The sequence below is a fragment of the Pleurotus ostreatus genome, assembly GCF_014466165.1.
Source record: "Pleurotus ostreatus strain PC9 chromosome Unknown scaffold_7, whole genome shotgun sequence".
In the NCBI taxonomy this organism is placed as follows: Eukaryota; Fungi; Basidiomycota; class Agaricomycetes; order Agaricales; family Pleurotaceae; genus Pleurotus; species Pleurotus ostreatus.
Window position 1 is genome coordinate 1,185,174 of NW_023503162.1, and position 25,073 is coordinate 1,210,246.

Sequence of the window (25,073 nt, forward strand, 5' to 3'; positions counted from 1 at the left end):
CCCAAAGTTCGCACGGAGTTATTATGATTTGTATCAAAACATCGTGCCATCGATGCTGCATGTCTCAAATATCAATCGTATCATTAAATTAGTCCTCATGGTCTCCCCATGTCTCATCGCACAAGTAGGCGATCACACAGGGCTCAGGCCTCATTTTTGTCCAGAGATCTCTGCACATTGCCGGCTACCGGTCACCTAATAGGAGTACTCTCGACCATCTCTTGTTGTCTCGATGATAGCCAATCCTTATCAAAACTGGGCGCTGCTGAACGCACCATCTGTGCCCTGTATTTTTTCATGATCGGCCAGATTGGCTTGCGCTTCGTATACAGTGACGACTGGCCCTCTTTTGTGCTGGCAGTGGTAAAGATCAGCCTCTCGTCACAACCAACAGCATACCATGTAACGCACCTCCGACCACGACCCGAGGAATCCGATGTAGTATATTTGGACCTTGTCAGCCCCTTGGGACTCTGGAAAGAATAACGTTATCGAAGATACATTCGAAAACTTCGCAGTCCTAGCCACCCGGCCCATTACTAAGTGTCGGAAAACGCAAAAGGGGACCGGGTAACAGACCTCAGTGGATATTCTCCAACTTCTCTACTCTCTACGACCTCTAGCTCCTGGAGTGGCACCTTATCCGACAGATCATCAAAGGACATGACGGAGTCGCCGGTATACTACAAGTAGATTCAATTGCTTTGCCGGCTTCGAGGAAGACCTGTCGACATACTAGCGCAACCTTCTTTGGCGTAACCGCACCAGGGCCAGCCTTGAGCATGAAACCCCGCAGCTTGACGGATGTGTTGAACGGGATATGGACTATTCTATGTACAGGCACAGCAGGTAAATGGCTGGGAGCTGTGCGAAAATCAATTCACGCACAGTTCGTCGTCATCATCAGATTGAAGAGACTATCTATTCCATTGAGGGACCGCTGTTCACGAAGCAGAGCCCGTGCAAACCTTGGTCTCATCCAACCTGTCGTGCCAGGGCTTGACAAGGACAGAAGGATCCCCGTCGCCGTTCAAAGCCACGATGTTTTCGCGATCTATCTGATTGAATAGGCTATCCTGTGGGCCCAGGTCATCGATTTGATCGTGGTCATGGTCGTGTGCATCGTGCCCACATCCGTGATGGTGTTCGTGAGGCATGGCTGGTTGCAAGCTACGATGAGCCCGAGTCCCGTGTCCGAGACTGTGGTGGTTGTTTGCCAAATACCTTCGGGACAAATAACGCGGGGATAATGCGATCTCGCAAGTGAGCGCCGGACATGAGATGTCTCTTCTCTTTAAACATCTCCGAATTCATCAAATATTCGGTGCAAATACAGATGTCGGCAAAACTATCATATCCACTGCCCTCGCTAGGGCATCTCTAGCGAAGGCAGATCGTGTCATTTACCTCAAGCCGGTGAGCTCTGGACCATCTGAGGATGCCGACGACGGGTAAGCCGGTGTTCGTTTCGCGACATTGCCTTCATCTCACTCATTTACTTTGTAGGCACGTCGTGAAGTATACGAATCTGGGCAATCGTCGCGTTCAAGCCGAGTGTTTGTACCGGCTGCGCGATCCAGTCAGTCCGCACCTAGCAGCCATTCGTGAAGATGCTACGTATAATGTCATTACTTTGGCACTTCTCCCCCGCAATGAACCTTACAATATGTCATCAAGGCCCCCACAGATGATACATTTATCAATGCAATTTCTATGTCTATTCAGCGACAAGCCCAGGAAGTAGGCAAGCAAACCTACATGTACGTAGAAACGGCGGGAGGTAAGGCTTGTTCAATAAATCACAGTTCCTCGCGGACTCGAATTTACCGAACTCTCAGGTGTTCACAGCCCCGGGATCTCCGGCACTACCCAGCTTGACCTATATCGACGGTTGTTTCTACCTGCAATCCTGGTCGGCGATTCTAGGCTAGGCGGAATATCTGCTACCATTTCGGCCTACGAATCGCTTTTATTGCGCGGATACGATATCGACGCCGTCATTCTATTCAAGGATTCTTATTACCGCAATTATGAATACCTAGAATCCTATTTTAAGACGCGCAGCATCCGCACTTTCGCAGTGGATACCCCGCCAGAAAAGCACCCCGATCCCACTCTGAACACCAGCCTGACTGAAGAGTATTATGAGCGCATCGCGTCGCAGTCGTCTGAAAGCGACATCACCCCCGCGGTCACTCATCTCGACACCTGCCATCAAAGTCGGCTTGCAACCCTAGACTCCCTCCCTCGTCGAACCCTTGACGCCATTTGGTGGCCGTTTGTGCAACACAAACACGTCAAGAGCGAGTCCGACGTATCTGTGATTGATAGCGCCTTCTCCGATTTCTTCAGCGTCTTCAGACGCCGGACACCAGCCAAAACGACTATGTCCTTGCTACAGTCCGATTTCGATGGTTCTGCTTCCTGGTGGACACAAGCCCTCGGTCATGGTCATCCCTCCCTTACTCTCGCGGCGGCGCGAGCGAGTGGCCGTTACGGACACGTAATGTTCCCCGAAGCAACACATTTACCGGCGCTCGAACTCGCTGAAAAGCTCCTCCAGGGTCCGGGACGGGGTTGGGCATCACGAGTATTTTACTCGGATGACGGTTCCACGGGCATGGAAGTTGCACTCAAAATGGCACTGCGTTCTGTTTCCGCACGCACGGGTATTTCACGAGAGGATAGCAAAAGACTGGGCGTACTGGGCCTCAAAGGAAGCTACCACGGCGATACTATAGGTGCTATGGATGCTTGTGAGGAAGGCGTATACACCTGCGACTGGCACAATGCGAAGGGCTACTGGTTTGATCCTCCAACGGTTGGAATCAAAGACGAACGGGTATCTATCACCTTGCCAAACGGGATTGACGGCACAGTGTTAGACCCATCTAGTTTCCGATTCGAATCATCCGCCGCCATTTACGATGTCGAACAGAGAATGGGAACTGAGTTGGCACAAATCTACTCTAAACATATCACACACACCCTCCAAAAGCTCAAAGCCCAGGGTGTCACTTTTGGTGCTTTGGTATTAGAACCTTTGGTCATGGGAGCTGGCGGCATGATCTTCGTGGATCCCCTCTTCCAGAGAATCATGATAGACACCATACGGAGCGAAGATACCTCGTCCTCCGGCTGGCGGGGTCTCCCCATCATATTTGACGAAGTTTTCGTTGGTCTGTACCGTATCGGAATGGAGAGTACCGGCCCACTTCTGGGCGTCTTGCCCGACATTTCAGTTCACGCCAAAATCTTGACTGGCGGAAACATGCCTCTGGCGGCAACGTTGGCGTCGGACTCTATCTTCCAAACTTTCTTGGGGGACAGCAAAGCAGATGCTCTGCTACACGGTCATTCGTATACAGCGCATCCAATAGGTTGCGCCGTTGCAAGCGAAACACTTAAAATCATCCAGGAACTTTCGACATCGGAAAGTTGGATAACAGCCAAGGAGAATTGGTCGCAAGCCTCGGGGTCATCTCGCATATGGAGTCTTTGGGACCGAAATTTCGTTATGGAGTTGTCGCGCATGGATGTAGTTAAGGAAGTTATGTCCATGGGCACGGTCCTGGTAGTAAAACTCAAAGGAGAAGAAGGTAAGAATATCCACCAAGTCTATTCCTAAACTACACTATATTCATCTTCATCTAGGCTACGTGTCGACGTCGGCGCAAGCTTTGCTGAGTTCACTGAAGGTCCCTGAACCCCAGGACTCAAGCCGCATCTCACCTTCACCCGGCGGTGTACCTTTTGGAGTTCACTTCCGCACGCTTGGGGATGTGGCCTATTTCATGACTAGCCTCAACACCTCGCCTGACGTTATACGCTCTCTAGAGGATAGAATATGGCGTGCGTTGCAGAAACACGCCGTACAGGATGAGTAGATAACAAGACCGTAATTGTATTCTAACTTCTCCAATATTGTGCTAGATCATGGATCCGATCTAATACTACGGTCAGATATGAAGTCTCATTAAGGAGAGCCTCGAAGTGCTCGATCGCTTCTTCTTCTGTCAGATCTAGCCTAAATTTCTCCTGGATCTGTTCGTGGACATCTCGGTGCTTAATGTCGGGGATGTTGGCGTCGACCATGAGCGCCACCAAATTTAGGATAAGATTCGCACTTTTGCGAAGGATGGAAAACGCCGTGAAACAGAAGTTCTTGAACCGCGCATAATGAGGTGATTGGGCCCCTCCCATCCCGTCAACCATTTCTTTGCAGACCTTGACGGGCGGAGGAAAAGGCTTTGGATCGCGTCCAAGGATATAACCAAAATCAACTATCGCTGGCGTCAGTCATTGTATCCACGGTCTGTGAGATAACGCACCATGGAAAAAGTGACCTAGAGATCTAAGGGTAAGCCTGAATACAAAAATAGACGGATGACGGTCAGACTAACCATCCGGGGCCAGTAGGAGATTGTCCAAATGCCTATCACCTACTCCCAACAAGTACGTGACGACGCAATACCCCGCTGATGGAAATAAGAAGGAGATCGACAGAGCAAGCAATGTACACGTACCACAACTCCTTACAAAAGTATCGATAACTGAGGGTTCTACACCCGAGGTCCCAACGCTGCCTTCATCCGGATAATTTGCTCGGAGATAATTTAAAAGAGTGCCATGTTCGCTAACGATGGCCGCAATGGTCTTGCTGGGGATATACTGCACCATGCCTTGGAGAGGACCAGTAGCCAGAACATCGTACGGGCTCAGTTTTAAATCGAGATTCTCCTTCCTCAACAACCTGTCCATGAGCGTGAAGAGTTGGATTACAAGTTGGTCTTGCCGCATATCGTCGCCAACCTTGAAAATGACGGGAAACTCAGAGCCGTCGCTGCACTGGAAGCAGAGAAGCATCGGGTATAGGTTGGACTTGAACACCGAAGACTTCTCTGCTATGATGCCGGTGACTTCCTTGCGTGCGTCGAGGGGCAGCGGCATTGGTGGCATGGAAGATAGCCCATGTTTAGAATCAGATATGAAAGCTCTCAACTTCTCGATTTTCTTTGGGCGAGGATCCTTCGAGGTCCGTAGTTCTGTCGCTCGCTTGGCTAAGGTTTCAACCAGCAAACCTTGCCGCCGCATGGATTCCCGCCGCTCAGAGCCTCCCTCCGTCTAGAAAAGTGTTATGAATCGTGTATGTACGCAAAAAAACAGATGCTAGCCTTGACAATATCATTCATGAACTTGAAGACGACTCGACCATACAACTTGGCAATGACCTGGTCTTCTAAAGCCACTTCCACCATGAGGTACCAATACAATCGGTTGCCTAATACAGCGTTCTTTACGCCTCGCTGGACCAAGAAGTCCGTTAGCCCGCTGTCATCATACGAAATAGCACTTGTCGCAGAACGAGATGACCGTTGATCGCTAGCGGCGTTCTCAAATTTGAGGGCTTGAACTAATTGCAGTAGATACAGAAGTAATTCCTGCTTTGCGTGAACCAATGAAAAAGAAACGGAAGTTACGTCGCACTCACTTCGTCGTCTGCTCGACTTAGCTGCTTTACAGCAAATGCGCGCACCCTTGAGTCTACGGTACCTGGTCCCAGGAGTTCTAGGGCATCATCCGTGTCGATCTCCGTCCATTGGGGAAGTAGCTCTTCGACTGCTTGCTTCACTTCTGATGAATCTCTCCAAGTCACTGACTTCAAGAACTTGGTAAGGCCTCGCTTATCCCTTACGAGATAGAAACGAAATTTCCAAATAAGATCCTTTTCTTCGGATGTCAGCGGTTGGCTCGGAGCATAGTTGAGTATGATCTATACAACAACGAGTTCGATAAGCGCCATGGCACCTGGGGTGTGAACCTACTCCGAGTTCATCTCTTATTTTTGCATTCGGTTTCAGTTCCCTGTCGTACGGACCGCTGCGATGACTTCGAATCAACCGCCGATGCTTGTCTTCTACGGGGTTCTCTCGGGTCACTTCGGGATCAACAACACCCCACAGGTGTGCTTCGTGGATGAATGTGGAAGATATAGAGCCCGCAGTAGGCACCATCGACGTGGGAGACACTGTTAGTGACGATGAAGGAGCTGACATTTCCTATTCCGAAGTGTCAATTCGTTCAGGACAGTAGAGGGGTTCAACCCACTGGCTCTGTGAAGACCACCGGGAAGTCGAACCTTGGCAAGTCGATGTACAGGAATAAATTCTGAGACTTTTCCGTCTCTGCCTGTAAAATGTCAAGTTACGGACCGAATGCGCAGTAGATTTAGCATCGCACAGCATGGACGTCCTCCATCTTGCGGAAGGCAAGTTTATCAAGCCAATCAGACTTGGGAAGATCGCCCCGTTCGTACTTCTTAACTAGCTTTGGGAGGGCTTGAGAATGGTAGAATTACTCGTAGAGGGATGCGAACCTTTTCTAATCTTCCCATCTCATCTCGAACATCAAGCTTGCTGGGTGTCGAGCTCTCAACAGAACCATCCGCTTCAACTCCCTGCCATAACCACAGTCTATGTTTGCCACGGCGTAGGGTCCTGTACGCATTGAGAGGGATTATTAGGGCGTGAAGTTGACATTTACCATTTCTTGCTAAACAGGCGGAAGGTAGAGCCCCCAACAGGAGCTGCAGTCCTCGGACCAGCAATGTCCCAAACGGTGAAAGTGACTTGAGAGTTTAGAGGGAGGTCGCAATAGCGAACCGGGAATGTGATCCATTCATTCCATCTGCAAATATGTTGAGCATAGAGCGAAAACGAGGATAATCATGCTACGTCACATGTAGTTACTCTTGAAGGCTTTGAATGATGTCCGAAAGGGAATCGTGAGGGGTTTGTTGTCGGCAACCAGTTGGCAAGTAACATATAGATCCGAGAGTGTCCTTTGATCTAAACTCGTTAGCAGTATACAATAGAAGAGCTATTAGCCATACGGAAGTTGAACTCCATGAAAGCGTAACTCTGGGTTGTCCAGGATCTCCCGAAAGGACTTGGGTTTGCGCATGCCCTCTAGTTGAGATCTACAGGTTCATTCAACATTGATTCAGGCTATTTTGTGCAAGCACCGACATTCGCAATGTTACAGGCATATTCAAGTCTGAGAGCTTGGCAAAGGTAAAGTCATCTCTACTGTCTTTGTCCATTGACGCGGTGACCGTGAGGGTAGTAGTAGTACAAGTGAGAGCAGTCTAACTTTAAGCGCCATATTCGGACATGGTATCACGTGTCCTGTAGCTCATCATCACCGTGACTCGTACCTGCATGACCGTATTTGGATGTCAATCTTGTATCGATATCTTGCTCTTCGACGACCACCAGCTCTGCGCCTGATCGCTAGAATGTCCCAAGAAGCAGCAAGTACTCCCAGCGATGTATCTGTCACTCCCGCTGGCGAGTCGACACCGATAACAAAGAGTGCAGGTGGGTAGATCACTATCCCGAGCAATCTATCTTGATTAAACGCGACGCGTAGCCAAGAAAGAGGCAAAACGACTTGAGAAAGAGGCCAAACTTGCTGCTAAAGTATCCAAATCAGCAGTAGCCCCAGGCAGCGAGAAAAAGGCCAAGGCAGAGAAGGAGAAGAAGGTGGAGGAAGCGCCGTTCGTCAACACTACGCCGAAGGGAGAGAAGAAAGGTACGTTGTAATGGCTACCCGTGCAACGTAGCCGTGACTCAGCTTGATAATTTTGTAGATCTTTCTGCTCCTATGCCGGCAGGATACAACCCGATCGCTGTAGAAGCGGCATGGTATGACTGGTGGAGTGCGCAAGGATTTTTCGCCCCTCAGACGACCTCCGAGGGAAAGCCCAAAGCTGAAGGGAGCTTTGTCATCCCTTCACCTCCTCCCAATGTCACTGGTAGCTTACACATTGGTCATGCCCTCACCGTTGCGATACAGGACTCGTTAATACGCTGGTACGTCGCGCGACAAAGACGTATACAGTGACTTTGATATTGTATAGGAATCGCATGCTTGGCAAGACGACCCTTTTCGTTCCAGGATTTGATCATGCTGGTATCTCAACCCAGTCCGTTGTGGAGAAGCGGCTGTACAAATCTAGTGGTAAAACTAGGCACGACCTTGGTCGAGAAGCATTCTTGGAGACTGTGATGTCCTGGAAGAACGAGTAAGAGAACGCGTACCTTTAATTTAATGTGGCTTACCATGTTCTTACAGTTACCAAGCACGGATTACCAACCAGTTACACCGTCTCGGAGGAAGTTATGACTGGCAGCGTGTGGCATTTACCATGGATGAGGTGCAAACACAGGCTTCTATTACTCGAGAGTGATACAAGCATGCTCATTCGCTTACAGAAACTGTCAAAAGCAGTCATAGAGACTTTTTGTCGCCTTCATGAAGACGGGATTATCTATAGGGCCAACCGTCTGGTCAACTGGTGTGTGCAACTCAATACAACTTTGTCGAATTTGGAAGTACGTAGCTGGTTTCTTATCGTCGATTACTCGGATTCATTTTCGTTTAGGTCGATCAAAAGCAACTAACGGGGCGGACAATGCTCAACGTCCCCGGTTATGATGCAAAAGAAAGGTTCGAGTTTGGTGTCATCACATCTTTTGCGTACCCACTAGAAGATTCAGGTACGCTTCCTTGCCCTTTTGGGTACCTCAACTGACGTGCAAGCTGGGTAGACGAAAAGATTATCGTCGCTACAACGCGTCCGGAGACCATGCTTGGTGACACAGCAATAGCCGTTCATCCTGACGATCCTCGATATAAGGTTGCCCGTCCCTAAAGCGCCATTCATTTACACGCTGCTAACCCGAGATCTACAACTATGTAGCACCTTCACGGCAAATTTGCCAAACATCCGTTTGTGGACCGTCGCATTCCCATTGTTGCGGATTCTATCATCGTCGATATGGAGTTTGGAACTGGAGCTGTCAAAATTACGCCGGCTCACGATCCCAACGATTATGAAGTCGGCGTTCGTCATAAACTTCCCTTCATCAATATTCTCAACGATGATGGTACCTTCAATGAGAATGCGGGCGAGAAATTCAAGGCGAGTCCTTTCCCATAACATGGAACTCCAATTACTCAGATGTAAATTGTAGGGAATGAAACGGTTCCATGGTAGGGTTGAGGTCGTCAAGGCCTTGAAAGAGCTGGGCCTATATATTGAAACGAAGGACAATCCGATGCAGATACCCTTGTGCAGCAAATCCGGCGACATTATCGAACCTCTTCTCAAACCTCAGTGGTGGGTGAGTTGTAAGCCCTTAGCGGACGAAGCGATAAAAGTAAGCCGATTTAGTCCAGAGAACATATCTGCCGCGATTGAGTATTTATATAATATATAGAGGACAAAAGCCGGCGAACTCCACATTCAACCGAAACAGTCTGAAGCAGACTGGTACCGCTGGCTTGAAGGGATACAGGACTGGTGCATTTCTAGACAATTATGGTGGGGACATCGTTGCCCAGCATACTTTGTCCGAATCGAAGGAAAGGACCAAGATGTGAGTAACACCTCCATCATGAGGCTTTTTCATCTCGTTGATTAGACTTTAGCGTATCGACGGGGCAAACTGGGTTGTCGGCCGCACCCTCGAAGAGGCGACCGAACGTGCGAAGGTTGTGGCGAATGGAGCGCCCTTTATTCTTGAGCAAGATGAGGATGTTCTTGATACGTGGTTCTCCTCAGGCCTTTGGCCCTTCTCGATCATGGGCTGGCCAGACAAGGTACGTGCAGGCCTCCTTAGCTCCTTCATCTTCCAACCATCCCCGATTAGACTCCCGACCTCCAAGACTTCTATCCGTCCTCTCTCTTAGAGACCGGCTGGGATATCCTTTTCTTCTGGGTTGCCCGAATGGTGCTTCTCGGCATCCATCTCACAGGTAAAGTTCCTTTCGAGGAGGTTTACTGCCACGCTATGATTCGTGATGCCCACGGCCGTAAAATGAGCAAATCTCTGGGCAATGTTATCGACCCCTTGGATGTTATCCAGGGTCTCCCATTAGAGGCTTTGCACGAAAAGCTTTACGAGGGTAACCTGGACGAGAAAGAAATCCAGAAGGCAAAGCTTGGCCAGAAGAAAGACTTCCCGAAAGGTATCCCTCAGTGTGGGACGGATGCCTTGCGTTTCGCTTTGTGCGCTTACTCCGGAGGAGGTATGTGATAACAGGGCCTTGATCAGAAGTCTACGCTAATGGTATATATGTATAATATAGGGCGTGATATCAACCTTGAAATCCTTCGCGTTGAAGGATACCGTAAATTCTGCAACAAGATTTTCAACGCAACCAAGTTCGCAATGTTGAAACTGGATCAAACCTTCGTTCCCGAAGCTTTACCTAAGGTTCTTATTCCTTTTTCTAATCATCGCTTTTATTCACGAATTGTATTTTAGCCAACGGGCTTAGAAAGTCTCGTTGAGAAGTGGATTTTACACAAGCTCAATATTGCTGCTGCGGAGATCAACAAGCAGCTCGCCGACAGAAACTTCATGAATGCCACTACAGCTGCGTACAATTTCTGGCTGTACGAACTGTGCGATGTCTATATTGTAAGTTCTGGTACGTAAAGCCATTTGCTCAGGGATAACGTATCCTTTTTAGGAAGCCATGAAACCCATGACCGACGAAGCTGCATCCCCAGCAGTACGAAGATCTGCGCAGCAGACTTTGTATACGTGTCTTGATCATGGTTTAAGACTTTTGCATCCTTTCATGCCATTTGTCACCGAGGAACTCTGGCAGCGTCTGCCACGTCGCCCGAACGATTCGACTCCTTCCATTATGGTTTCTTCGTTCCCGGTCCACGTGGGTGGTTCACTATACCCTCTGCTCTCGTACTAAAATACCCTAGGATGCGGCGTTTGCCTTCGAAGAGGCAGACAAACAGTTTGACCTCATCTTTTCCGCACTGAAAACTGGACGTTCGCTCGCAGCCTCATACAACCTCCAGAGCGAAATCCAATGTACGTAGGCACCAACACCTCCAACGACCCCCACTAACGCCCCACCAGTCTTCTTCCATGCCCAGACGGACGAAGAAGCGAAGCTCCTAGAATCGCAAATACCTACCATTGTGACATTAACCAAAGGTTGCAAGAGTGCCCAAGTAGTTCGAGACCTTTCTCAGATTCCACCTGGATGTGGTGGCTCCATTGTTACTGCGACTGTCGCGGTGCATACGCTCGTCCGGGTACGTCGAATTACCCGTGAACGCTACTTCGCTAACATCCAGCCGGTGCATAGGGACTTGTGGACCTCGATGTGGAGATCTCAAAGTGCGACAAGAAGCTCGACCTTGCCAAGTTGAATCTGCAGAAGATCGTCAAGGTTGAGTCCCAGGCGGACTATGAAGACACCGTTCCCGCCAATGTCCGGTTGGTTAACGAAGAAAAGGTTCGTTTGAATGATATCAAATCATTCAACTCATGCTGATTATATCCGTCTACATTCGCGTTTTCAGAGGAAGACCTTGGAAGCCGAGATCACTACGCTGGAGGCATCGAAGTCAATGTTCTTACAGTTAAAGTAATAGCTCTACTGTACGTATCGATATATACAGATAAATTCAAGTGTATAATATCTGGTCTCTTTCTCTCACTATCTATTAATCGCCAGAGGTGGTGGTTTACTTCCGGGGAGGGACTAATCGGGTGGTCCTCGCGCATTAAAACATATATGTACCTTGTCATCGATTTGGCCATTTTCAACGGCGTGAAGGAAATTGCGATACATGCAGCAAGAGTATATAGATAGTTACAAGCGAGTGATGCGGTGTACAAACGACTGAGATGGTAAATGATGGTGTTGTACAACGTAGATCGGTTTTTGCGTTCATGCAAATTTTGGTGCAAGAGATTTAATCAGATCGCTCGACAGATGTTTCCTCGCGGCCTTGTGCTTGTTCACGGTGCTTCCTCAGCAGACGATCAAGAGCTTCCTTCTGACCTACAGCCAGTTCGCCCGATTGAATACCAGAGTGGTAGATACGGAGGAGCGAGTCGACATCGTCCATAGATTGTGTTCGAACGTCAGCGAGTTCCTTAATCTTAGCTGTCGCGTCCTTGACCTGGGGACAGTGGGGTAAGTATCAAAATGGTGATCGTTGAGAGATGTGATTAACCTCCTCATCGGTCAGCTTGAGCCCAAGTTGCTCGACACGAGACTTGACAGCGTTCCAGCCGGTGAGACGATGACTGGATATGTTAGCCCGGGGTACGGAGAAGATGGTGATGGTAACTTACCCGATGGACACATATCTGGTGAGGCCGAAGTCTTCTGGTTTGAGGATTTCGTAAGTTGAGGGGTTGTTCAGGATGGCTTTGGCGTGGATGCCGGCCTTGTGAGTGAATGCACAGTAGCCGCTGCAAGGGCGTGAGCCCGATGTGCGATATGAGTGGTTTGAATGACGTACGTGATGGGATTCATAAATGGAACATTGACTTCTACGGCTTCGGCGACCAGATTCTCAATCTCTCGTAGCATCGAGAGGTTATATTTGGCCTTGACGTATTCGGGGTTGGCTGCGTACAGGCACGCTACGAGGCCACCGAGAGGCGTGATTCCGACACGCTCTCCAATTCCGAGAACAGCTAAGGCAACGTCGATAAAATGTTTGGACGATGGAAGGTTGACTTACATGTGTCGATGTGGGTTGCACCAGCTTCCAGAGCGGTGTAGGCGTTGGCGATTGCTGAGTTTACAGTAAGCACGTAAGTCTGGTACACAGTTAATTGTTCGGCGCACCCATTCCAGTGTCATTGTGTAAGTGAATTTCAATGTCGCACCCAACGACACCTCTGAGCGTTCGGACTAGTTCATATACCTGCCTTGGGTTGGCGCAGCCAACAGTGTCCGCAATGCCAACTCGATTGACGCCGATCTTATCAACGGTTTGGTATATTGAAAGGAGATCGACTAGGTCTGATCGGAACGAGTCTTCGGTAGAGAATCGGACTTCTATTCCCTTTGACTTGACGAAATTTATGACCTCGATAGCAGTCTTGGTGATATATGCCATATCTTTGCCATGAGAGAACTCGCGGAGGAAAGACGAAGTTCCAATCACAACGTCGACGCCGTCCACCCCTGAAGGCACAGTAGAGCTTGAATACCCGAAAGCACGCGGCTAAAAGCTTGCTTACCGGTCTCGACAGCGATCCTGGCATCGTCCATGTGGCATCGAATGTGGGTGAGGATCTTGGCCTTCAAACCCAACTTGCAGATGGCCTCGCAATCCAGTCGCGATTGATCTGATGCTGCCGGAGATGTGAGCTCGATGTATTCAACGCCGAATGCATCGAGTGCCTTTGCGATGGCGATTTTGGTTTTGGTATCAAAGAAAGCATTAGCGAACTGCTCTCCCTCTGCACGCCGGGGATGATTATTCAGTGTCAGTCGATCAAGATGCGCGGAGTAGAGGATCAAAGACAAACCTCTCAGGGTGCTCTCGATGATGTTGAAGTTTGAGACATTATTGAGGAAATCAGCAGCTCGGGGAGCGTAAGGGTTGAGGCGTTGCTGCTCGAGCTGGGCAGCGGCGCTGTTTTTGTAGGATGTTCCCCTCTTGCCATTGACGGAGGCCTTTCCGTTGGTTAAATCCACTGGGACCATCTCAGCGCGGTCGACGGTGGGCAGGGAGTCTCCGTTTTGGTGTGGGCACATTGTGAGGGAGGAGGGCGACAGGGATTTTTGAGGAGCCTTGAATATGTTTCGTCTTTTGAGGATCTGCTGTGACTCTAACCCCAGGTCACATGTCGGGGTTTATGTAATTCGGCCGATTGGAGTGACGGACATGCATAATGTCGTTCAACTGCAAGGCCCATGTCATCCAGCACGGCGTACAGGTCCTTCAACCTTGCAAACGATGTTCTTGAAGTATCGCCGCAGGATCAGATATTCAAATTCGATGTAGAAGAGAACAGGCGCATCGACCGTGAAGCTCCTTGGAAAGCAGAGTGAGTCGTCCCCGCGTCCTCAATCACACCCACCGATCCAAATTCTGTTCCATTAGCCCACACTACTTCAAGTCATGCAAGATATCTGCCATCGCGCTCATTAAGATGGTATGTTATTATGCTCTTCGTGTACTAGCCTGCTCTCGATCTTTCGTTTCAGGTCATTCATGCCAGGTCGGGTGTCCCCCACGAGATCATGGGGCTGATGCAAGGCAAAGTCGTTGGCACATCCCTCGTCATCATGGACTCTTTCGCTCTACCTGTGCAGGGAACGGAGACACGCGTTAATGCTGCAAACGAAGCCAATGAGTACATGGTCGAGTACGTCAACGGGAATGAGAAGGCGAGCCTCGTCTCCGTCTCTTATAATCGTCGCGTCTCATCGCACAATCGCGCAGGCAGGACGATTAGAGCATGTCATAGGATGGTACCACTCCCATCCAGGATATGGATGCTGGCTCTCGGGAATAGACGTCAATACGCAAATGAACAATCAAAAGTTTCAAGATCCTTTCGTCGCCGTCGTGATTGACCCCAATCGCACCATCTCTGCAGGCAAGGTCGACATCGGCGCCTTCAGGACGTATCCCGAAAACTATACACCGCCAAATGCCACCACATCCGAATATCAGTCGATTCCTCTGAGCAAGATCGAGGATTTCGGCGTTCACGCTAATCAATACTACCCCATAGATGTTGAAATATTCAAATCGAGTTTAGATAACGAGCTTCTCGGCATGCTGTGGAATAAATACTGGGTCAACACCCTCAGCCAGAGCCCCCTGATCTCCGTAGGCGACCCTTCGAAGTTGCCAGATTCCATATACTGATACCTCGCGCATGTAGAACCGGGCGTATGCAGTATCACAGCTCTCTGACTTTCATCAAAAGCTCGCTAAAGCTCAAAGTTCTGTACACGCGACGCGCGCTGCCGTCCCCACCCTTGCTGTGAAAGACAAGGACGGAGCATTGGCTAACAAGGTCTCCCTCGATTACTCCATGCTATCTATGCCATCTAATCATCCCGTAGAAGGATAAAGAAGACGGTAAGAAGAAAGAAGATAATCAGCTCGCTAAAAGCGTTCGAGACAGGTAAAATACGATTCAATGTATTGTCGCCGTATTGACGGGATTTTGCAGCACAAAGATTGCCATTGAAGCTCAACATGGCCTGATATCACAAGTACTCAAAGATGTCATTTTCTCTATGAGGCCTAGGATGCACAACATAGTTCCAGATGCCCAGGTGTCCGATGTAGTAGATGCATCGATGAGCATTGGCTGAATAGCTATGCTTCAATTGTACTGTACTAGTTTGCTTTAAGGTTTAGTAACCCATAAAAGGAAATAAGAGTGAGCAATATTCTCACTGTCTTGCATGATCATTCAGTACTAGGCAGTTGCTTGTTCTTATTGGCTACACTTCTCCTTGACTTTTGTGTTACCTGTTAAGGGCCTGTGTTAAGGACCGTATCAAGGGCTCCTAGCTCATCTATTAGGGGTGGAGGTGTTAGGGTGACACTAATCCAGAGGACTAATGTGGTTCCTACAAGAATACTGAAGTGAAGTAGAAAAGGATTAGCTTAGTTGATTTCAGATGTCACACTAGAATTAGTGAAAATCCCTGTTGCACATGCACCTCCACATGACCATGACCATTAGTCAGACTGGTGTCTGCAGTAGAACTTCATAGAAGGATCTTACTAACAGTGTGAGTCATACTGACTGGGTATTGACTGCAGATCTATTTATATCATAGATAGATTACAGTATATAAGGAGCCTGTATCTGTCTACAATCTGCCAGTGCTCTATCCACAGAACTACTAAATGTGTGCCTCAAGCTACCTAGCTACAAGTAGTATTAGTTTCAACAACCAGTGAGTAGACATTATTCTTTCACTCAGCACATGCTTGTCCTCCTCATTAGAGTTGATGGACAGATGCTCACTCAACAATCTCAAGAGAACAAGCTATTGTTCTTGATGTTGAAGTGATGTGCACACTTGTTGTACAAATGTATAACAAAGTTGTGCTGTGTGGTCGCACGCTAAGCGCCCAGTTCCCACGCATTGGGGACCACCCATAGGCATGTTCCCAAGCTGCTCCAGAGCTAATGAAATTCGGACGTGATTTAGTGGACAGCTACTTTCACGCCTCGTGCAGAACAGTACCTGTGGGAACCTGGGATGGACATTTTTCACACATGTCTAGAGTAATAGACACAAAGAGTCAATAGAGCGCAAATCATTACATATTATTGATTGATTGCATCAACACATCATTAGTGATTGTTACCAAGGCAACTAGAGTGCATTAGGACACTTCTACAAGCTTCTGATCAAACTATAATAGCCTAAAGTTTAACACCGCCTCGCGTATTCCATCTTAAGCTTGTTGAGTTCTTTCGTACTCAGGAATAACCGATTGCTATTTTCTACAACACTTGCATGAAGCAAGTCCAGCTCGTGACACTGCTCGACCAAGTGATATTTATGGTGGATATGATCTTTATTTATCTTCGACGTAACCAAGTTGAATCTGTACATGTGCGTCTAGATATTTTGATGGCTGTTGTATGTGAGCATGCCTTGTTACTGATTCTTGGATTTCTTTTTGATGGGTTTTGGAATATGACCGTGTTCCACGAGGTAATGCGTAAACCTGATACTAGTGATGGTGAATTTTTTACCACAGCCAAATTTGCATATGTATGGTTTTGTCCCAGTGCTAATATATCCTCATTAAGCGGCGCGAGCATAACAGACAAGTCTTTGACACTTACTGAGAATGGGAGTGCTCGAACAGGCGTGCACAGTGAGGAAAGGCCATCCCACACGTCTTACAGACGAAACACCTAAAATATAAAGGTTAGACACCCATTCAAGTTAAGATAATAAATAAGACTGGCTTCTTTCTTAGGTGGACTGTCTGGATGTGGCCTTTAACTGTGGGTTTACTAGCCGTATAGAGACAAAGGACAGGTCCGTTGGATCCCGTCACTGGCCACTCACAACACCATTGGAGGCTATCATCGGCACCCCGGATTGCCCTCATATGCATATCACAATCCTCATCGGCGGAGATGGAGGTGGGAAGAATATCAGCAGTAGTACTTGAGGATGATGGACCATCTGGATTAATATTGATCGACTCAGAAATTGGCGTAAAAGATGTTAAACTATAGGCTATTATAGTCTGATTAGAAGCTTGTAGAAGCGTCCTAATGCACTCTAATTGCCTTGGTAACAATCACTAATGATGTGTTGATGCAATCAATCAATAATATGTAATGATTTGCGCTCTATTGACTCTTTGTGTCTATTACTCTAGACATGTAAGGAAAATGACCATCCCAGGTTCCCACGGGTACTGTTCTGCGCGAGGCGTGAATATAGGTGTCCACTAAATCGCGTCCGAATTTGATTAGCTCCGGAGCAGCTTGGGAACATGCCAGACATCATTCTAATGATGGCTCCATGTTTCATTTTTGCTGCTTTTGCTTCCCTGCGGAGACCGAGGCGTTCCGGTGCCTGTTCCGGCCGTCACAATAGAGGTCAACAGACCTACTAATGGGGCGCTGAACGTGGGAACGTTGCATTGACCGTGGGAGTCGTGCGCTTGTAATATATGTACAGATTGCTAAACAGTGCTTGCGCACTTTTAGCAATACTGTCAACACCAGTCATCCCATGATGACCTGGGTCGTCCCAATGGGTGTTGGCAGTGTCTATGGGTGGTCCCCAATGCGTGGGAACCGGGCGCTTGGTATAGCGCAACTTTGTTATACATTTGTACAACAAGTGTGCACATCACTTCAACAGTGAGTAGTAACAACCAGGTCGTCACTAGCTGGATGGCAGCCTTTGTTCGTGCCATTAAAGACAAGCTTCAGGTTGATGTCTCTGACGTCCCTGGCGACTCTGATGATGATGATGCTGGTGCTGGCAATGTCGATTCAGACTCTGGGTCCTCTGAGGACAATATGGATGCCTCTGACAATAATTCCAACTCTGGATCTGATGAAGACATGGACTCCTCTGGCTCTTCTAGCTCTGGCTCCTCTGACGCTTCTGTAAATGCTGAGACTGTCTTCGATACTCTCTTTCTGGCCAGCGACAACCACAAATCGTGTTCTGCAAAGAGCCAGACCACCATACTTGGTAAAAAAATTGACTCTCTCTGCCACTCTCTGGATCTCTACACACATAACGATAAACGCCAGCTACGTCGCAAACTCCTTCCCATTTCCACTTCCTCCATTCAGCCTATCATCATCATCACCCCTCCTGTCATGGGCTGCTCTACTGCTGGCTGTCATGGCCATGGTCTCACTCAATACCTCCGTGAACGTGATATCTCCAAAGTCACCTTGCTTCGTGGAAGTGAGTGCTTTGAGAAGGTTCCGGTATTGGCTGGTAGATGTCCCAAGTGCTCCACCATGTTCTGGGCAGACCATGAGAGCTTCATTGACGACAATCGACAACTCGCACTCTATCTTCCCAATGCCAAGTACCTCAAAGTTGGCAAGCAGGTCTGGGTGGATCGCATTGTCTCCAAGGCTGTCATGAATGCCAACTACAGCTTCCATGCTTTGACAGCAGCAATAACAGAGTTCTGGAACTATTCGTTTGTCCAGCCCAGTGGAGCTTCATTCACCCTCACTCACAGACAAGTCTGGAAAGCCTTTGTCTTGGAGTCCATCCGCCTACTTGCAGGTTTCAGCAACTCGACCATGATCTTCATGGACAATCTGAAGATCAGTGAGCTTGTGGCTGCTGCCTACTTGTACCTTGGAGATGGGGGAATCATCCGCAGCGCAGTTGGCCATTCATGCGATGAGTGCTGTCATGCATTCAAAGATGTGGCTGACGTCATTCCCAACCAGGATGACAATCCCGCTGCTCTTGCTGGTCATGATGAAAATTGTGATGTGCCTGAGCATGCAGGACCTGCTGTGGCAGCAGCTGTTGCAGATGCTGAGGCCATGGATGTTGACAATGTCCCAGCCAATGATGCACCTGAACCTGCTGGAGGTGTTGCACTTCACACAAATGCAGATGTCCGCATGATTGTCATTGATGGCATTGTCATGGGGCCACGTCACTGTGCCATTGCTGGGTGTGAGGCTGGGCTGCTTAATGCTCAGACTGGGGTGTTTTGCAAAGAGCACGAGGAGGAGATGGAGGGTTGTTGCCGGATGAAGAACTGCAACAAGAATAAGGTTGGTCTCACTCAGGCATGTGAAGATCATCAGGAGCAGTGGAGGACCTTCCGTGGACGCTATGCCAACTCCTCACTCTTGGGAGTTCAGAGGATGTTGAGGAGGGCTCAGGAGGAGAGGCAGGAGTGGTTGCCTGTTGGTGGAAGAGCAGAGGCGCCAGAACATGATGACCTTGCAGAGCAGGAGGTTGAACAGGTCAGTGGCAGCAAGTATAACAACTACTTCTCTGCTCCTAGGTTCTACTGTGTGGAGACCATCTGTGCTCCATGTGGTGTGGTGATTGCCAGGCACAAGTTTGCCAAGTCGGAAGGGGTGGCCAAGATTCTTCAGTTACTTGAAGATGTCTATCCTGATCCTGCCTCACGCCCCAGCTACGTTGCCATTGACAAGGGGTGTGCCTTGCTCAAGCACATTGTCTGGCAAGGGCACTGGCCTGCTTGGGGACCCACCACTCGAATCATTGTTGACTCTTACCACTACATCAATCACGGGGTCACTGACCACCTCTGTCGAACTTGGTGCAATCCTGCACCTCTCAATGGAGATGCCCCCAACTTGGTGGTGGTTGATAAAGACAAACAAGGCAACCTGTACTACAAGAGGGCCTTCAACACTCAGGTAAGTGATTCTACTAGCCAGCCACTTGTACTTGTCTCATTTGTTGTACTTAGGCTTGTGAACAACTCAATGCATGGTTGGGTGGGTTCCAGACAGTCCTCAACCGGATGACTGTCAGCAACTTTGACTTCACCATGCATGTGTTGCTATTCTTGCATACCCAGCGAGTCATTGCCAGGCAGGAGGAGAGGAACATCAAGAAGGCAGCAGGAATAGAAGAGGTGGTTGAGAGTGAGGAAAGTGATGATGAGGATATGATTGAGTATTAGATAAATGGACTTCACCTGTAGTATAGGTGGCATTCACCTGGTGTCTACCTGATGACATGACTCTGACATTGAGCACCATGTATAAGTGTGCAGTGATAAAATACTGTTAAACTATAGGCTATTATAGTTTGATCAGAAGCTTGTAGAAGCGTCCTAATACACTCTAATTGCCTTGGTAACAATCACTAATGATGTGTTGATGCAATCAATCAATAATATGTAATGATTTGCGCTCTATTGACTCTTTGTGTCTATTACTCTAGACATGTATGGAAAATGACCATCCCAGGTTCCCACGGGTACTGTTCTGCGCGAGGCGTGAATATAGGTGTCCACTAAATCGCGTCCGAATTTGATTAGCTCCGGAGCAGCTTGGGAACATGCCAGACATCATTCTAATGATGGCTCCATGTTTCATTTTCGCTCCTTTTGCTTCCCTGCTGAGACCGAGGCGTTCCGGTGCCTGTTCCGGCGGTCACAATAGAGGTCAACAGACCTACTAATGGGGCGCTGAACGTGGGAACGTTGCATTGACCGTGGGAGTCGTGCGCTTATAAAGTATGTACAGATTGCTAAACAGTGGTTGCGCACTTTTAGCAATTCTGTCAACACCAGTCATCCCATGATGACCTGGGTCGTTCCCATGGGTGTTGGCAGTGTCTATGGGTGGTCCCCAACGCGTGGGAACCGGGCGCTTGGCATAGCGCAACTTTGTTATACATTTGTACAACAAGTGTGCACATCACTTCAACACAACCCCCTGATGCAACACTTGGTGGACCCACGTATTGGGGCACCCACAAACAACCCCCTGGCCCAATACATCCTCCTATCCCACCAATCCCATCATCTCCCTCAACTTTTCCACTTGTGGTTTGGCCAGTGCTTTGGTGAGCAGGTCTGCCGGCATTTCCTCTGTTTGAAGATAGACTGGCTGGATGCGCTTGCAATCAACTTGATCGCGTAACCAAAAGAAGCTCAAGTCCAGTTGCTTCATTCTGCCATGGTGTTCGGGGTTCTTTGCCACTCTAATCGCTGACTGGTTGTCCATGTAGAGCGTGGATGGTGAAGTTGGCTTGTAACCAATTTCCGAGAGGAGGTTCTTCATCCAGCATATTTCTTTACCAGCAGCAACCCCAGCAACATACTCTGCTTCAGTGGTTGATAGAACAACCATCTGTTGCGCTTTACTGCTCCAGCAGACCGCTCCCAGCCCAATCTTAACCAAATAACCACTTGTAGACCGCCCTGTCCCTTTGTCACCACCATAGTCTGCATCACTGTACGTGACGAAGATTTCATCTCCTATGGCAGGATCAGGTCCATATACCAACTTCATATCCATTGTGCCCTTCACATAGCGTAGCAAGTGCTTTACAGCCTTCCAGTGGATCATGCCTGGGTTCGAGTTGAACCTAGCCAATGCACTCGCAGCAAAGGCTATATCAGGCCGGGACATTGTAGCCAAGTACAATAAGGAGCCAACAGCACTCATGTAGGGGATATCCACCATCTCTTGTGCTTCTTCATACGTTTTGGGACAGTCATCTGTGGTCAACTTCATACCCGGAGCCATGGGAGTCCCCACTGGTTTGCAATCAGACATATTGAACTGCGCTAGCTTATTGACAATGTACTGACGCTGCGAGATGTAGAGTTTGTGGTTGTCCCAGTCTCGTGTTATTTCCATGCCCAGCAGATACGAAGTCTCCCCCAAGTCCCGCAACTTGAAATGCTTTTCCAGCTCAATCACAAACTTGTCAAGAGCCTCCTTTGATTTCGAAGCAAGAGTGATATCATCCACCCACACTGGGACTATGATTCTGACAGTGCCATCATCATAGATGTAGAGTGAGGGGTCAGAGTAAATCTTCTTGAAGCCCATTGAATGTAGTGCTTCACCCAGCTTCTCACTCCACAACCGAGGTGACTGCTTCAACCCATACAGAGACTTGTTCAATTTGCAGACTATCCTTCCTTGACCCTTGGTTACACCTTGCTTAAATCCCTCAGGCTGCTCCATATACACCTCAGCATCAATATCACTGTTTATGAATGCCTGCGAAATGTCAACTGAGCGCAAGTGCAGATCATCTCTAGCAGCTAGAGCGAGCACAGTCCTGATGGTAGCGTGTCTCGATGGCGAAGCAAAGGTCTCATTATAGTCAAATCCGGGCCGTTGACTAAATCCTTTAGCAACAATCCGACCCTTGAACCGTTCAATGCTTCCGTCTGCATGATACTTGACCCGAAAGACCCATCTGACTCCAATTGCCACTTTTCCTTCTGGCAAAGGTTCTAGTGTCCAAGTCCCATTAGCAAGCAGCATGTTGTATTCAGCTAGTGCAGCCTCATGCCATTGTGCAGCGTGAGGTGACCTCATTGCCTGAGCATAAGTCTCTGGCTCGACTAGCTTGCCAACAGGACCAGCCTCCAAAGCTTCTTCTTCAGACTGAGAATCATCATCATCTAAAGCAGGAGTTGGATCTCGCATTTCCCAGACGTCCGGAGTTGCCTCCCTGGCCTTTGGAGGTGCAGCAGGAACCTTCCACCATTCCCCTGGAGGTCTGATGTCGCGTTTTGGTCTTCTTACAGCCACAGGTCTATCATCGACTTCAGCTTCATCATCACTGTCATCCACACGAGGTGCAGCTCTTCTGCGACGAGGACGAGGTGGGGGTATCTCCTCTGGCTCTGGTGTCTCCTGTTGCGCTTCACCCTCCACCTGTTCTTCTTCTTTCACATTATCATCATCAACAGTGTCATCCTCACTGCTATTGTCCTCATCGTCATTATCAGCTGCAGGCAAGTCTATAACCCTTTGCTGAGCATCATTGTTATCCTTGGATGGTGCCTCTGGTGCGCTCTGCTGACTGGTTTTTGGAGGGACTGGTTCGGAGAGATCGTGCTCATCAATGCCCTTCAGAAGTTGACCACTGTATGTGTAGCGCTCATCAAAGTCTGCGCGTTCACAGATGATGACCTTCTTCGTCTTTGGATTGTAGAATTTCCAACCCTTGTACCCATCAGGATACCCAATGAATATGCACTTCTCCATATGCGAACCCAAATGCTCCCTCTTGTCCTTCTGGACATGCACATAAGCAACACATCCCCATACGCGCAAATGCCCAACATTAGGTTTTCGTCTATGCCACACCTCATATGGCGTAGCATGAGCTACTGAAGACGTGATGCATCGGTTCAAGACATGAACAAGTGCAGCCAAACACTCAGCCCAAAACGCCTTTGACAATCCAGCCTCATCTAGCATTGCAGTGATCCGTTCACTAAGCAGTCTGTTTGCACGCTCAGCCACTCCATTCTGCTGTGGTCTGTTTCGCACTGAGAACTGCCTTTCTATCCCATGCTCCTCCAAATACTTGTCAAACTCCTTGCTCATGAATTCACCACCCTGGTCGCATCTGAAGACTTTGATATGTTTGCCAGTTTGGTTCTCCGCCCATGCTTTGAACCGCTTAAAGGCAGCAAAGACTTCGCTCTTCAGCTTCAGTGGCACCACCACCTTCAGCTTGGAGTAGTCATCAATGAATGTGACCCAATATTTCTGACCAGAGTGGGAATCAATTCCGACATAGTGAACATCAGAGTGTACCAATGCCAACAGCTCATCAGCTCTGTTGGCTGACGAAGGAAATGGATTTGCATGCATCTTCCCAGTCAGACAGGGAATACAAACAGGATCTGGCTTTGCAGAAGAGTCCAGTGTCAATCCAACCACCATTTCATCTTTAATCATCTGCTTAATTCCATCATGGTGTTGGTGGCCAAGCCGTCTATGCCATAGAGTCAGATCCAAAGGCAGAGTGGACGCAACATGAACAAATTCATTTGTATCTATTGTACTACCATCTAAATAGCCTATACCAGCATCATTGATTGTAGCACAGAACAAAAGAACATCATTACGAACAAACTCCATTTTCTCCTTTGTGATATGAACATTAAAGCCTTTATTGCGAGTCAAGTACAAAACAGCAAGCAGATTATTGCACAATGCAGGAACATAGAGTACTCTAGTGATCTCCACATCTCTAACTTGTCTACCATTAACTACAGGTCTGAAGAGCACATTTCCGACGCCCTCACTATATACAATGGTGTGATCCGCTAGCCTAATTGGCACTCTATATGTGGTATAATTGCGAATCCATTCTTTGTGAGGTGTCATATGAGAAGTGGCCCCTGTATCTGTGTTCCAATGGGTATCATTAGAAAATGCAGCGCAAGCTTCATCCATAGAACGAGCACTTGCCTGACCAGCAAACTCCGTCGCAGCATCTGCCTTTTCCACTGCCACTTTGGCATTGCTCCCCCCAGATCCACTTTCTTTGTTGCTAGCAATGACCTTCTTCAGTGCTTCACAATCCTTCTTCCAATGACCCTTGCCCTTGCAGAATGAGCAGGTGTCTGCATCAACTGTGGGGTGACCTCTGCCCTTTCCATTGTATGCCCCACCCTTCTTTCCATAACCCTTGTGACTGGCTCTATTCGCTTGCTCAGTCTGGCGCTGACGATTAAGCTCTTCGCTTCGGAATGCTTGGAGTATGGTGTCTTTGTCCAGCTTTTCCATTAGCAACAAAGAAGCTGACAAGTGCTTGTATTCATCAGGCAGAGCCCGAATCAATGCCATGCACTGTAGCTCTTCGTCTAACTGCTCAATGGTAAAGCCTGTTGGACGCAGATTTTGGATATTAGCCATTGCCTTGCTAATCCTGACTCCCAAATCGATGAGACCTTCGTTGTCCTCCTTGTGGATTGAGAACAGGTCATCATAAGCATTGAAGCGTGCGCCGGGCTTCTTGGACAGGTGTGCCTTCTCTATGGCAGCCCACATTCCCACTGGATCATCCTCTAGACCTCGGAAATGAATCCTTTGGTCCGCTTCCACCAACAGGTAAATCTCCCCAGCAGCCTTTTCAGCTTTTGCCTCCCATTTGGTCAGCTCAGCCTTGTCTGAAGGTTTAGATTCCCTCCCAGACACTAGTCTCCACAGCCCCAGTCGCATCAGATAGGCTTTGGCTTCACCACACCACTCCTGATAGTT

At 48.5% G+C, this 25,073-nt stretch overlaps 6 protein-coding genes across 6 annotated transcripts; 3 read left to right on the forward strand and 3 right to left on the reverse strand.

The window, feature by feature from the left end:
• Positions 1-249: 249 nt before the first annotated feature.
• On the reverse strand, positions 250-1,157 carry PC9H_009603 (uncharacterized protein; the record flags this gene model as incomplete). Its single annotated transcript, XM_036779102.1, has 6 exons — positions 250-354; positions 412-520; positions 580-683; positions 737-830; positions 889-917; positions 969-1,157. 6 exons carry the CDS (start codon positions 1,155-1,157, stop codon positions 250-252), a joined length of 630 nt encoding a protein of 209 aa, XP_036628491.1.
• A 124-nt stretch (positions 1,158-1,281) lies between these two features.
• PC9H_009604 (uncharacterized protein) lies at positions 1,282-3,887 on the forward strand (the record flags this gene model as incomplete). The annotated part of the gene is made up of 5 exons (XM_036779103.1): positions 1,282-1,451; positions 1,507-1,624; positions 1,678-1,780; positions 1,839-3,599; positions 3,655-3,887. 5 exons carry the CDS (start codon positions 1,282-1,284, stop codon positions 3,885-3,887), a joined length of 2,385 nt encoding a protein of 794 aa, XP_036628492.1.
• A 22-nt stretch (positions 3,888-3,909) lies between these two features.
• VPS34 (Phosphatidylinositol (PI) 3-kinase) lies at positions 3,910-7,102 on the reverse strand (the record flags this gene model as incomplete). Its single annotated transcript, XM_036779104.1, has 14 exons — positions 3,910-4,283; positions 4,332-4,346; positions 4,404-4,478; positions 4,527-5,124; positions 5,175-5,441; positions 5,492-5,773; positions 5,826-6,059; positions 6,109-6,189; positions 6,241-6,327; positions 6,377-6,497; positions 6,544-6,687; positions 6,740-6,841; positions 6,893-6,979; positions 7,029-7,102. The coding sequence occupies 14 exons, from the start codon at positions 7,100-7,102 to the stop codon at positions 3,910-3,912; spliced, it is 2,541 nt and encodes an 846-aa protein (XP_036628493.1).
• A 195-nt stretch (positions 7,103-7,297) lies between these two features.
• PC9H_009606 (uncharacterized protein) lies at positions 7,298-11,470 on the forward strand (the record flags this gene model as incomplete). The annotated part of the gene is made up of 20 exons (XM_036779105.1): positions 7,298-7,379; positions 7,432-7,593; positions 7,652-7,874; positions 7,922-8,086; positions 8,137-8,218; positions 8,277-8,396; positions 8,447-8,561; positions 8,613-8,701; positions 8,765-8,986; positions 9,039-9,224; positions 9,285-9,443; positions 9,496-9,666; positions 9,717-10,095; positions 10,156-10,283; positions 10,335-10,490; positions 10,543-10,746; positions 10,793-10,904; positions 10,953-11,131; positions 11,185-11,334; positions 11,402-11,470. 20 exons carry the CDS (start codon positions 7,298-7,300, stop codon positions 11,468-11,470), a joined length of 3,153 nt encoding a protein of 1,050 aa, XP_036628494.1.
• A 327-nt stretch (positions 11,471-11,797) lies between these two features.
• LYS4_3 (mitochondrial Homoaconitase) lies at positions 11,798-13,602 on the reverse strand (the record flags this gene model as incomplete). Its single annotated transcript, XM_036779106.1, has 8 exons — positions 11,798-12,007; positions 12,062-12,134; positions 12,183-12,302; positions 12,353-12,530; positions 12,578-12,631; positions 12,685-13,026; positions 13,083-13,304; positions 13,374-13,602. 8 exons carry the CDS (start codon positions 13,600-13,602, stop codon positions 11,798-11,800), a joined length of 1,428 nt encoding a protein of 475 aa, XP_036628495.1.
• A 159-nt stretch (positions 13,603-13,761) lies between these two features.
• Positions 13,762-15,180, forward strand: RRI1 (COP9 signalosome catalytic subunit rri1; the record flags this gene model as incomplete). The annotated part of the gene is made up of 7 exons (XM_036779107.1): positions 13,762-13,895; positions 13,952-14,003; positions 14,056-14,238; positions 14,294-14,686; positions 14,742-14,876; positions 14,926-14,987; positions 15,036-15,180. 7 exons carry the CDS (start codon positions 13,762-13,764, stop codon positions 15,178-15,180), a joined length of 1,104 nt encoding a protein of 367 aa, XP_036628496.1.
• Between the last annotated feature and the right edge of the window lie 9,893 nt (positions 15,181-25,073).